Raw genomic sequence first — 14354 nt, forward strand, 5'->3', positions numbered from 1 at the left:
TCTCCCCAGGGGACGTGCTTTCTGCATCTCTCCCAGGGTTGCTGTCGCCAAAAGGTTCTCTCTGTAAAGAGAAAAGAAATCCTGAAAGAGGCACAAACAAGAACTAGGTTCAGCTGTTTTGACAAGAGGAGGAAATCATCCTTCAGTTGGCCAGGCTGGCTGGGATTTACCATCCATTCAGATAGAGAATAAGATGTGCTGGCTACATGACATGATCCTGTTTGGACCATTTTGTTAGCATTGTTGGTATTACAGTTCAGGTACGCACTGAGATAACTTGTTAGCAGAGTGTGTGAGCCTAATTGCATTGCGTTTTTCATTGAAAATCTGTTATTTTTGGGTGAGTGCTGCGGTCGTGTACAACAAAATATAAATTAGGCTTAAGGTGTTAGGCTAGTGAGGAGAACGTAGTGCTCAGTCAGTCTGTGAACTCGTTCCTCTGATCCCAGATAACTCGGATGTGTGCTTATTCAAATGAGATCAGCTCAGGTCATCCTCTTGCAAATCAGGTGCCATCCACAGAGTCATTGTCACACAAATTAGAAACGGCTGTTTTGGGCAGAGCAAAGTTGTGGAGTATAATATGAGAACGTATTCTTCCCTGGATTCCTTTGATGCAGTGTCTGCCTCCACACCTCTACAAGAAGCCCACCCACTAGACCACGTCTTTATCACCTTTCACCCCTGAGGAGGGAAAGAAGATGTCAAATGTGATTGCCTCCAGTCTCCCACCCACATTTGAGAAAGTCTGCTTTTTTATTTTCTCTTTTAATAATTCTCCTCAAACCTCTCTCTTCAGTTACCTTTCTTTCCAATGACTATAAGCCACTCTGATCCTTTCCAATAATAATGGCATTGCCAGCCAATCTCTCTGAAAATGGGTTCAGCGCATACCTAATCCCATTTAATTACTTATACACACAGGGCTCAGGACACACTCCTCAGGCAGTGGCCCCCCCACCCACCCCCCCCCCAGTAAGCATGCCCTGTTTGCACCCCGTCTACCTCTTCTCATGAATTATGGATTGTTGGCTGCAAGACGAGGGGCGATCACTCCGCCTGTTCTGTCATAAGGCTCAGAGAGAGCCTTAGCTCTGTGTAAATATGGTGCCTGTCCGGGGTTGAGGTGCCCTATTGTGCATGGTATTAAAAGCTCACCACTCTGGCTCTCTGTCCTTCCACGGTTGCAGCGCGCACAGCAGGGGGCAAGGGTAATCGCACAGGCCTTCCAGCACTCTGCTCAACTGCAGCCGGACTCATGCTGACCGGCATTATGGCTGACAGTCATCATACCTGAGAGAGGAGGAGAAATGAAATGGAGATGGAACCCAAATGGAGAAAAAAAAGGGCTGAATTAGCCCGGCATTGCTGTTGATTCAGCAGCACAAGTGCTGTTTTCTTCACAGTAACAAACATCAACATTTCTGCGTGATTGGATGGCCGTAGCCCTGCACTTTTTATCATGATGTAATATTGAGGTGACTTGAAACAGACGTTCTCTGAATGACGGGAATTTTATTGGCCATTTCCGAGAATGCCAGACAGTGACTTTTGACTGTTTTAATATAGATTCCTGGCAGGGATATCTTTATGCTATCTCTTTCCTCTCAGTTGCTGTTGATTCCTGTGGCTGCCAGGGCACAGACGCTGAGTAGAGCGGAGGAGCACGCTGGATAAATCATGCTGTCCACTCTTTATGAGCACAGCTGAGTGGATCAGACCTCTCCTCTCCAGCTGCTATCAGACGCTTCAGCTGCTGATGCATCATCAAACGCATCATATGTCTCGAAATGATATACCTTTCTCTCATGTTACTAGCTGTTAGGAGATATGATGGCCTTCAAAAACATCCCTTCCTGCTGTAGGCCTACCTAGAAACAATACTGTACCGAGAAACTGCCTAGAAACAAAGGCAGCAGACTACTTTAGCATTATGTTAGTAGTACAAAATGGCCACCCTACAGTATATTGGTGGTGTGACGTTCCTCCCCATGCCCTGGGAAATGAGAAGAAAGATGATGTCTGTGTCAGCCCTAAAAAGTTGTTCTGCTCTCTGAGATGGTCCGATGCTGTCTGTCAGGGCCCTGAGCACATTTCTCTGAGCCTGATACGAACAGGGCTTGTCTCAATGCCCTCAGCAGCAGCAGACAGACGTCTCATCTTTATCTCTCCAGATTTCTACCTAATCTGTTTCTTTCCCCTCGGCCTCTCTTCATGAATCTGCCATAAATCATATTCTGGACTCTGGCCCCGTTTGCGCAGACGGTTTCATAAAGGGAGAGGAATGGGCATGCAAAAACGTCAGATATCCTGGCTAAATAGCAGTCGTTGGATATGAAAAGCTGTACTTTTGAATCCCTTCTACTACTCGATAAGTGCTTTCGCATTGTAATATCAGCCCTGGCCCTGGAGGAATGAACGCACAGATGGTACAGCACAGTATATGTGCAATATGCATATGACTGAGCATTCTAATAACTATGGAAGACAACTGAGTGAAGGACATATCCGACAGGAGCTGTATGCTTTGCACAGAAGAAGCAATGGTACTGCTAACTGGACTATGTCAAGGGCGGGCATATGTAAGAACTCAACCATTTTGTTTAATACAACAATATATTTACAGTATATTACCATATACTGATGGTTACTGTTACATATTTGGTAACATGTCAAGTGAAACTCCAATATCTAGAAAATAAGTTTAGGAGCTTTAAAATGTTTGCCTCAGCCACACCAGGTGCTTTCATCTGCAGTTGAAGGTTAGCCGTGTGCTAGCGTAGCCTCTGCCTGCTGCTCACAGATTGATACTCTCTTTTCTCTCTCTTTTTTAATAGTTAACATGAAAACAACTAATTATACACAATAGCAAACTAAAGTGATGATCATGGTAAATGGACTGGCATTATCCCTGCCTGCATCTGCCGTAACTACTGCCTTTTTTTAAAGGGCTCTTAATTTTGACAAGCATCATCGAAAATTCTGTCACCATGACAACGGCAGACTCATTGCATTTAATCCACTAATTGCTAACTAGCTCCACAATTGGTCGTAATTGCTTTGGGGACACAGTTAACCCTTTGGTTGTTATACAGAGCAAGGCTGCGTCTCTCTATAATGGACAAAGGCCAGAAATTGAAGATTGTATGAGGGGCACACAGCCACACACACACACACTCCGCTCCACTCCTAAAAGCAAAATATGTGCACTGTGACCTCATCTTGCGTACATCCCTAAAGCCGCAGCGCTATATTAATTAATGGGGATGGTTGCCATGGTGATTGATCACCATATTCTCTGTCAGCAGTATTTAGTCAAATGGGCCCTGATGTTTGTTTGTTAATGGAGCCGTAAACAATACTGGAGATCTTTTATGACTTCCTCAGCAGCTCTGGCTAACACCTGGGCCATGCACCAGCACATAATAAAACTAATATGATATCGAAGACAAGAGCGCTGTCAGTGATGGGCAAGCTACTTGGAAAATGTAGTAAGCTACACTACCAGTTACTCTCTATTAAATATAGCTCAACTACAACGAAGCTATCCCCAGATAATTGTAGCAAGCTACACTATAAGCTACATGGCAAAAGTAGCTAGCTACATGGACACTACTTTTTTTTAAAATATTTTTTATCAACTTAATGATCAAGTTTCCACCGAACAAATAGCCTAATAGGCAGGCAAAAATGCTGAGTTTGATTGTTTATTAAAAAACAAACAGGAAACAAGCCCTCTGTCTGGCTTTTGGTGTCAACTTTTTCACATTTACTTGTATTAATGTACCTTGCGGTGTCAGGAGCCGGCTGATTCATGTGTTCAGTGTTGGGAAAGTTCGTTTTTTTATTAACTATAGTTCAGTTCACAGTTAATTTTTTTTAAAGGAACTAATTCAGTTCATAATTCAACATTTTGAACTAAAGTTCATGGTTCCAAAAAATGAACGATTTTAATTATTTTTTGTTATTTTTTTTTAAATTATTATTATTGCCACAGCCTAGCCATTTGCACACCAGCTGAGAGACATCATTTAGACTAGAGAATGCTAGTCTCTCAAGACAGACTGTTGCCTCGATAGGCACTGTTTTACCGAATATTTGAGGATGGGATACTCAGATTGAGAGAATGCTGACAGGCACTTAAATGAGATGTTAATGTCCTGTAGGTAGACTTAGAAATAAAACTAGTGTTGACTAATTTTGATGGCGCAGTTTCTGCACAAGAAGTCCGTTTGACTTGTAAACAAGCTACGATGAATGAACTGTCAAAGTACTATAGTCGCTAAACCACGTTAGCGATCAAATTTTTCAATATGAAAACTTTCACTTAGACAATAATGTAGGTTACACACGCTGGAATTAAACATGGAACCTGCAGGCAGCATTAGGTGAGTAATTCATTGTGTTGTGCTAGAGATAAAAGGACAGCTGCTGCGTGGGATCCTCTTGCTTAACAACATAACTGTGTCAGACTCTTCTTATCTAAACCAACCAATCATGGATTTTTTTCCAGGTATTTTTTTCCCCCACAAAACTTTATTTAACAGTCAATTTGTAACTTGTAGCTTTTGTTGAAAGCTACGTCACTACTTGGGTCTAAAAATAGCTACACTACAAAAAACGCTACTTGGTTCAAAAGGAGTGAAGCTACCATCAAGCTACTGATAAATGTAGTTAAGCTATGTAGCTTCGCTACTTGTAGCTAGCTACTGCCCAACACTGAGCGCTGTATGCTTACAATCATCTTGCAGCGCCTTTGGCTATATAAGGATTATACAGATATACGGTACACAGTAAAATCCTCATTATTAATTTGAGAGGTTTGGTTATATTGGTTCACTAAAGGTTACGAATAGACACATTAACACTGCAAATTTTACCGTAGTAGAACAAAGGGAAAAGGCACCGGTGTCCAACCGAGACGAAACAATCTTATATCTATGATTGTCTCCACCAGGCCCAAAGCATGGGAAGAGAGTATGTTGTGCACTCCGTTAATTGTCTGTGTGTGCAATTTACGTGAAATCTTTCACACAGTTTCCTACTAGGCCTCCGACAGGTGGATTTTTGCACACAACACATTTTTGGAACAAAATGCCTCAAGACAAATGGCACCCTTTTCACATTTATACTATTATCACTATTATAGCGCCACCAGGAGGCCACAACCTGACCCGGCCTGCAGGAGACCTGTGCCCCGAGGGGCACTTTTTCTAGTTTAATCATTCTTTTGCTATTTTCTGCTGCTATTATGTCCAGAATTGGGACGCTAGGGATCATGTGATTACAACACTTGGCACCCACAAAAATGGGTTGGAGGGTGTCAGGCAGAACATCCATGAATACACATGTTCTGCATTACTGTGCAGAGCATCTGCATTCATTTCTTAGGGCCAATCCTAGCCAATTAAAATTGGCTAATGGGGCCCAGGCCGTAGCGTAACGGTCTGGGCACCGGACTGGTGATCCAGTCGCGGTGTGCCGCGGGTTCGACTCCCGGACCCGACACGGCCTTTACCGCATGTCATCCCCCCATCTCTCTCCCGTTTCCTGTCAGCCTACTTTCTATCCCTTAAAAAATCAATAAAGGCGTAAGCCGCAAAAAAAAAAAAAAAAAAAAAATTGGCTAATGGGAAGGCCGGGCTGATACGCCCATATATAGGGAAGACCGATCTGCCAATCAGCCATGCCACTCTGACTCAAACATAACCATAAACAAAATCAATATGTCCATATATAAGCAGGACTATGGCCACATCACTCAGACATAACCATAAACAAACCCGCAATAATTGATTTGCTGTTTACCTGATCACTGTGCTCATAGACCAAACAACAATTAAACTAAACAACTACGTGATGATGAAAACACTCTTTTAGGAAGGTGTGTGTGTGTATCTATCTGAGTGTATGTCTGACTGTGCACACATACAGTATGTCCATGTTTGACAAGCTTGTGTATGAGTTTGAGCATTGAGCAAACCCAAGCCCTTTGAAGAGTGAAAAGCTCAAAGGATGGAGAGGCAATCCTAGAACTACACAGGCACAGAGGGGAAATTGCCTTGAACCTCGATGTATGAAAGTGCAATTTGTGTCCCATCTGTTCTGCTTCCCTTCCATTAGGAAGAAGGGTGCTCTAAGGCCACCAAAGAGAAAATGCCCTCGTGAGGGTCTCTGGGTACATACAGCCTCTCCAAGATTTAATTTACCAAACTAACAATTCTCTTTTTTTCTTCATATTATTATTTAGAGATTTTAATGTTATTTCCTCAATCCATCCTTTGTAATTTTTAAGATGAAAGAACAATGTGCTTTGGTTTGGAAATTGAAATGTTCGTAGAGTTAGCTTGTTTTCATTAAAGGTATATTCAGTGATTTCACTTAATTCAAATATCACTTATTTTTTTGTTTTGTTGTGATAATCCTCCCTACTATAGAGTGTGCTGGCCATATAAGGAGTTCCTCCCTGTCCCCAGTTAACCCCTGGGGGTCAAAAAACCTTAGGTTTCGTTTTTGACTCTCTATCCTGATTGGACGAAAGGCTGGGTCCCACAGCCAAAAACGAAACCTAAGGTTTTTTGAGTGAAATCACTGAATATACCTTTAATCTGGACGAGAGAGACAGAAATTGCGCTGTGATTGGAGAGTATTATCTCCCTTCTAGACTATGTTTCTGAAAGAGAGAAGAGTCAGGCTGAGATCAAGAACAAGGCAGTCCAGCAATGTTATTATTAGTACGACTCACAATACTAAGTCTATTATGGACTCTGCAAAGTGGCTGCATTGGCATCTTTAACTTTATGCCCTTTCTAAGAAGGATTTGCATGACAGAAACCAGGAGAGAAGTTTGTTGCCCAGGCAACGGATTGTCTCCATTTGCATTTGGAGCAGAGGTGTTTCTAGAGGAGTTAGAACAATGGCTTCAGAGATGAGACAGGACAAAGGTCTACATTCTGCGTGTCAAAAGTAAGGGTGGAGAAGGTGTCTGTATTGTAACCACAAGCATGCTGATTCTACCAGAAGAAATAAGCTATGCTGTTCAAAATTACCCACTTATGCCATTTTTAATTTGCTAAACAATTTTGACATTTATATTTTTTTATTTGAAAATAGATGATCTATTGTCATTATTGAAGTGTCGCTGATACAAATTGTGATGCCAAGGTTCAACTGTCAGATGTTCATAACGTCAACTGCTGACCACTTTGGCATTTAGAAATCTACGGGATTCACCGTACCCCAATTCTCTTTGCTAGGCTGGGAGACAGCAAGAGTACACCAACTCTCTTTATAGGCCTGGATCTTTACGATACTCAAAGGAACAGTAGAATGTCTGACTACTTCTCTTGAGTGATTGATGCCCATGGGCATAACACCCGAGGGAGCTCGTCTGACTTTGTTCCCCCCAAGTTGCGCCTTGCACACAAGTAGGCCATAAATGGCTTACTTGTGCACAAGCAGAGTGCCAAGTGCCTGTCCTCCTCCAGCCTCCGAGTTCCTTCGTGGCAGTGCTGTCGCCACGAGTCGCGATCAGCAGCAGCAGCCTCAAGGTCCTCAGGCCTGATCTTGCACTTCTTCAGTGAAGCTTTAAGCTGGTCCTTGTACCTCTTCTTCGGCCACCCTGCCAGGCGCCGGCCATGGTGTAACTGGCCTACTTGTGTGGAGTTTCTCCAAAGGCAAGAAAGTAGAGGCTTGGGTTAGCCACATTTTAGCTGAGGGTACTTGGGGGGTTGACCACAGTAACAGAATACATTTTTAGCAAGATAAGTCAACATGTCTAATAAACGGGTGGAGTCAGGGTCCAAGGTCAAACCACTGTCATGATGCAATAAATATAGGCTGGGAGTAAAATTAAGAACCTTGCCTAGGATTTTGAAAATGGACCTTCTTCCAGTATTGCTGAATTTGATCACACTTCCAGAAGACATGCATAATAGTACCTACTTCCTTATGACACTTGAAGCAAAGTTCTGAGGAGTTGGGAAACGTATTATGAAGATGGAGAGGTGTGTAATACGTTCTGTGAAATTTAATTCATGGATGTTTATAGAGGTACATTTAGGAAATCTCTTGTTACAGATGAAGATCCACTCTTCTGGGTCAAATGTCACCCCAATATCCTCCTCCCATACGCGTTTCAGTGAGTCATAGGAGGAGGTACCAATATTAGTCAGTATATGATATATATCTGAAATATGACCCTTCATGACATCGGGGCTAATTATTAACTTTTCAATTTCTGTCATTTCAAAACGTAGTTTCCCCTCTCTCCTCTGACTTTTCAAAAAGTGTCGGATTTGGAGATACTTGAAGAAGTCCCTATTTGTAAGGTTTTAGTTTTAGTTGTTGAAACGATTTCATAATCCTTACCTTTGTGTAAATCTGGCTTCTTCTGAGGAACCCATTTAAAAGGAGCATGGTAGTGGGTGCAGACCTGGTGACCCTTTCACCAGGGATATTAGCCAATCATAATAGCACCTTTCAGTGAAACGCTCGCCTCGACAAATAGATTTCCAGGTGTGAAACAGAGCGCTGTCCCTGGAGACAGCAACGCCTAAAAGCCACTTCACACGTATATGCTGCTAATTCAGAGTAAGGGACAGAAAATGAATGTGAATTGGAAAGGTTGCATGGTGAGGGAATATTAACAGCGTAAAAATGGTGTGTGTGTGTGTGTGTGTGTGTGTGTGTGTGTGTGTGTGTGTGTGTGTGTGTGTGTGTGTGTGTGTGTGTGTGTGTGTGTGTGTGTGTGTGTGTGTGTGTGTGTGTGTGTGTGTGTGTGTGTGTGTGTGTGTGTGTGTGTGTGTGTGCGTGCGCGCGCGCGTGTGTGGTGGGCGATTGGAAGAAACCCTAGTGTATATAGCGGAGAGGGAACACACCGTCCCTCTTGCCGACTGTGAAACAAATGGCATCTAAATTGAATAATTCAGTCTGCAGGAGAAAGAAGTGGGATTTGCACACAAAGACTGACTGACAGATAGAGGGAGAGAAGAGGCAGCCAACCTTTAACAGAGCCAGGGAGAAAAGACAGTAAAATGGCAAGTTAGATTAATAGATTGGCAAGGTTTCACAGAAGTAGGGATAATAATTCTCACAAAAAAAGAAGAAAAGATGATTTTTTTTTAGGTCAGAGTTGAGGGTGGAGGAGGAATGATGAAATGGAAAGATGAATATTGAATAATGCATTCAAAATCCTTTCCCAGGCAAAAAAAGAGATTACGGGTGGTAGAATGAGTCAAAGGTAACAGCAGTTATGGAGGTATAGGTATGTATGGCTGATAAATCAGGAAAGGAACTTAAGCTTATAGTGGAGAGAGAGAGAGAGAGAGAACAGCTTGAGCACCATGAGGAAAAAGAGTATGGAAATTAAGACAGAGGTCAAGGCATTATTAGATGCACTATCCACCATCTAGCTCGCATGTTCAAAGTGGGGGCTGCCAAGGGGAATGGAAGTGACCAACTGGAAAGGAGAGGAAAATTAAAAAAGGGAGATAAAAAATCATCAAAGTACAATATTTAAAATGTCAATTTAATTCATCAGATTATTGTGCCAGATGACTAATTCTCAGCATGACATTCCTATTTTGGGCACGTCAAAACTATACAAAAATAAAAGATCCACATTGTGTCCTTGGCATGGAACATCCACCTAGGGATTGTGTTACAAACGGACATGTAAATGAACACCTGGAACTTTTCTCCTCTCAAAATGCTTCTTTGCATCCAGTTTCCAACCTCCTGAGCAATTTTAGTTAAATTACAAACAAAACAAAAACAAAATCACCCTGAAAGTCAGTTGATATCCTGTTAAAGTTGAAAATAGACAATCTTATTGTAAAGAGCTCCGGCCATGCTGTATCTGTAGCTAATTGCATGCTGCTTATTTCAACTGCATGGGTTTTCCCTCGAGAGGTGATTGCATGTTTCTTTCATGGTCTGATTCTTGCTCCTTACCCTTGGGACCATGATTGTAGCCTCCTATGACCTCATTCATGCTTAATGCTTGATGCTAAGATGCCCTGTTAGGATTGTTGGCCCGCAGCCAAGCTAACGTTAGACATTTGAAATGGTTGTTCATCCAAGATCATGTTTTAAAATATCTCATTAAATGAGTCTGTCTGAAAATGTCTTACTGACTGCAGGAATTACGTATACCTATACTGACTGACAACAGATATACTCTGTGATTTACTAACAGTGCCACACCAGCAGTAGGACTAAACAATGGTATTCTTATCTATGAAACACATTAAAATAATTAAGGAGAAAACCAGAAATACTGCATCACTGTCATTTCCCTTTGCCAGCAGTTTACATCCATTTCCCTGTGTGTGTGTCTCTGTCTGTCTGTCAATCGGCTTTGCTGATTGGTTCAAACATTTGCCCATATTAGTCTGGCAGCCGACAGGCTTCTTTTGTTTAAAGTGGGAAATTTGGTATATGGTAATTTTTATTGGCCTAAAATATTGTCTACAATAGTACTCTACATGCATTCATGAATCCACTTGCTGACCGGCTGTCGGTATTGAGCAGTTTGTTTTCTAGGGGTTTATATGTGATCCTACCATTAACATAAGGCAAGATTAAAAAAGAAAATCATTATGCTTTATATAGCATGTGACATGTCAAAAAGCACTCCTTTGGGCAAAAAACGGCCATAGCGACTTGCCCAAATGTGCCCACCTCATCACATTTGTGATGACGGCTATAGCCTAAATTTCCCACCCCACAAGCCCGGCTGCCGGACTATATAGGGAGATCCTCAATCTTATCTTTGTGGTTACGTGATCAAGATGTATGCTTCAAGATGTCAGCTTCCGATTCAATTTTGATTAACTACGATTGACTTTCAAAGTATGCAGGAGACATTCAATGACACAAATCATGAGCACAGTACCCAACTGAAACTTTGCATGCAAATGAACCTGGAGGCCAAAGATTATTTTTCATATCGCCTTCATGGTGGTGATATTACAGCCCACTTCACATTTTGGCCTATTTGAATCTCAAGTCATACAATCAAAAACAATTTCCCCCTGGATTCCTTGAATAATGACGCAACTCCCTATACAGACTATGGCCGCTTGTACCAGACTGTCAATTTCTTTCCCAAACCTCACATAAATTGGTACACATTTATCTCTGAAGTCATCTGATCAAGATGTATCAGTCAGATTTTTCATATTCTATTCCTGGCTATGACTATGACTATGACTTTGGGGGCAGACTTGGATGGCAACTGTGCTCCAAGGAGTTATTTTTACCACTACTGAATAATGCTGATACAGTACTTTTTGTATATTGCTGTATGCTGTTTCTTGCGCAAGTAGAGCGAGCAAGTAATAGTTCTCGTCCAGTTCTTCGATGCGTATGTCGCCGTTTGATGCGTATGTGCCGTGCAGCGTATGACGTAATGACTACTTGAGCTTGATTACATACATGTATACATAGGGGCATTACCTTTAATCCTACCTAAAAACATATCGTCATTATGTCACCATCGAAAAACCAATTACACCCTGGCATTGGGTCCTTTAATCCACATCTTTATTACGTCATCATTGAGAGCTAGTTGTACCAGTTATACCCTGACGTCATATGCTGCTACGATACATATACGCATCAAACGGAGCATACGCAAAGTAACCACAGTATACCGCTAATCAACTTACAAATTACATACATCTGGGTATACATATGTCACCATCGAAAGCCGTCACTCATCCGTATTAATTACAACATTACGTAATTGATTGTTGTTAACTACTTAACAAAAGAATGAATTTGAAATGCTTAAATAGAATCACCTTCATGTTCTTCAACAGATCTCAAAATAGTGTCAGACAGGTAAATACTTTTCAAGTAAGCTATATTCTAGATTGCCAGGACAAATCATCAGCATATTCCTGAGCAGACTAGCGTTGGGCCAGGACAAAATAAATCCTTAGCCAGGAGAGACTAAAGGGATTGCTGAGAGCTAGTGTTCCACCATACCAAAAACTAGGTACGTAGCAAATAGCTAAACCTAATAATTCAAACGTTCTTTCACAGAGAAGCTGAGATTTGACAGTTTGTAGCGGTCGACAGTACTTGCGCGCTCTGCTTGCGCACTAGTAGGCCATTTATGGTCTACTTGTGTGCAACAAGCAAGTAGGCACTCGACAGAGTGCAGTTCTAGTTGATACTGTGTTGATATTATTCCCTCACCTTTGCATCTGTTTGCATTCCCACTGCCATTATGTTTGGCTATTGACCTTGACCCTTGACCAGCAATTTCTAATTGAGTCCAAGTGGATGTTATCGCACAGCCTTATAATCATGTTCAGATGGACAGGCGAACAATGTGAAAACACAATTCCTTTGGCCGGGATGCAGGGAAGATTATGGAGGCATCGTCACCGATAACTAAAACCCTTGTATTTATGACATGCACACAAATAAATGTATCAAGATACATTAGTAAGAGAGCTGACCCATCCAAATCCATTGATTCACTTGAATCTAGGACAATTTGTAAGCAGTTAAGTAATTGCACCAAGAATCCAATGACACTTTGAGCATGGCGATTGCTTCCAGGAGACGTGCAGAGAGCTGGAGTGTTGTGGAGAGAGCTTGTCTCTAATGTGATTAGCCTGTCTGTTTCAAATGAAACACAAGCCAATAATGAAACCGGGGACAGCATATCCCATTGTCCCTCACATCCCTACAGATATCCTCATTCCTCTGTGTCTTTCTTTGCTTTGATGGCTTTTGTTCCGCCTATAATTTCCAGCCCTCGTCCTTTTAAGAGACAGACAGAAGAGAGGAGGTTGTGTGTGTGTGTGTGTGTGTGTGTGTGTGTGTGTGTGTGTGTGTGTGTGTGTGTGTGTGTGTGTGTGTGTGTGTGTGTGTGTGTGTGTGTGTGTGTGTGTGTGTGTGTGTGTGTGTGTGTGTGTGTGCGTGGGTGCGTGTATCAGCGGCTGTGTGTCTGGCAGTGTGTTTGGGGTGTGGGGTGGGTGAAAGAAGGGAGTGCTCAAATCCCAGTGGCTCTGGGGTGCTGTCAGAACTGATAGTGCTCTATCACTTGTGAACGGAGGTGCAAAATTGGGCAGAGCTGAGCATTGCGCAAAGCAGAGGATGATGGTCCCTCTGTCCACTCGAGCATGACTGACTGAGATGGAGAGACAGAGTGTTCAACCAGCTGGCCACAACTCGAAATGAACAAGCCCAAGCAATTCAGAATACAATATGAGGGATTCAGAAATGCTGTAATTGGCTACAGGCACAACAAAATCCTCTAAATGTGTGTTTTATCTAATAAGGCAACTTAATGACATTACAGCCAAGACAAAATTATATCGCCTCTAGCCACAGAGTAATAATAATTCTATTGGTTTACAGTCGCTTTTTCAAAAACACGTCACGTCACTTTTATTTCTTGTTGCTGTTTTTAAAGCCACATCAGGTCTGATGTATTTTATTCTTACTTTTCTTTTCTTCTTTTTTTACTTTACCCGCAGTGGCTCCGGAGGTATAACTATGGGAGCCAGATGGTTCCCCGTTTGATCCCCGGCTCCTCCTGGCTGCATGATGATGTCCTTGAGCAAGACACTGAACCCTGTTCCAGAATAGGAGCTTGGTTGTCTCCTCCATTTGTGTGTAAATGTATGCCACATTAAAATACATAATGTTTAATGGTATTCCACCGTATGAATCAGTGAATGTTAACTTTAAGTACATTGTAAAGTGCATTTGAGTGGTTGGAAAGACTTGAAAAGGTGCTATATAAATTCACATGAAATACAACGGAACTAAACGTAACAGTTAGTACACTGTAGTGAGACTTCCCACCTGTCACATACACCCGTGCTGTTGCTGACCCTGCAAGCAAGAGGGGAGACAAAGACCTATTAAGCCTAATTTACCCTTCGTCGTTCAACCATGTCGCTTGCCAAAGTTAACTGATTTTCAAATGCAAAATGTGACATGCCCCCCTCCCCTCCCAGCAGGTGAAGCAGTCATAAAACAAAGTGTAAATTAGGCTTTAACCTCTCAAACAACAGGAAGAATGGCTGTGTTCTTGACAGTCCTGTCCAGACCAGCTGCTGGGGAGAAAAAGAACAGTGTGAACATTGACATGCTGTTGTCAAGCCTCCTTGACAGAAGGCAGGATCATCCAAGTTAATGCTGTGCACTTCCTGTTGCACTAGTCCTTGATGTTTTACCTCTACATATTGCAATGAATCAAAATGAAGTTCCTTTATCAATTAACTTTAGCCATTGTAATGTACAACCTGCAGCTGCTGCTCTGCATTGATAAACACAAGAAAAATGAACTCCAGAAAATAAACTACTCAGGTCTTGTTAATTTGTTG

The 14354-nt window shown here is 42.1% G+C and overlaps 1 protein-coding gene across 1 annotated transcript in view; it reads left to right on the plus strand.

The window, feature by feature from the left end:
* Positions 1 to 13888, plus strand: part of mvk (mevalonate kinase) — a 55919-nt gene extending 42031 nt beyond the window's left edge. The window contains exon 10 of the mRNA XM_083784490.1: positions 13500 to 13888. Within this exon, the coding sequence (XP_083640616.1) occupies positions 13500 to 13516 (17 nt within the window). The 3' untranslated portion in view covers positions 13517 to 13888. The remainder of the gene's footprint in view (positions 1 to 13499) is intronic.
* The last annotated feature ends 466 nt before the right edge of the window (positions 13889 to 14354 follow it).

Source organism: Protomyctophum parallelum (assembly GCF_964188405.1).
Source record: "Protomyctophum parallelum genome assembly, chromosome: 15".
NCBI lineage: Eukaryota > Metazoa > Chordata > Actinopteri > Myctophiformes > Myctophidae > Protomyctophum > Protomyctophum parallelum.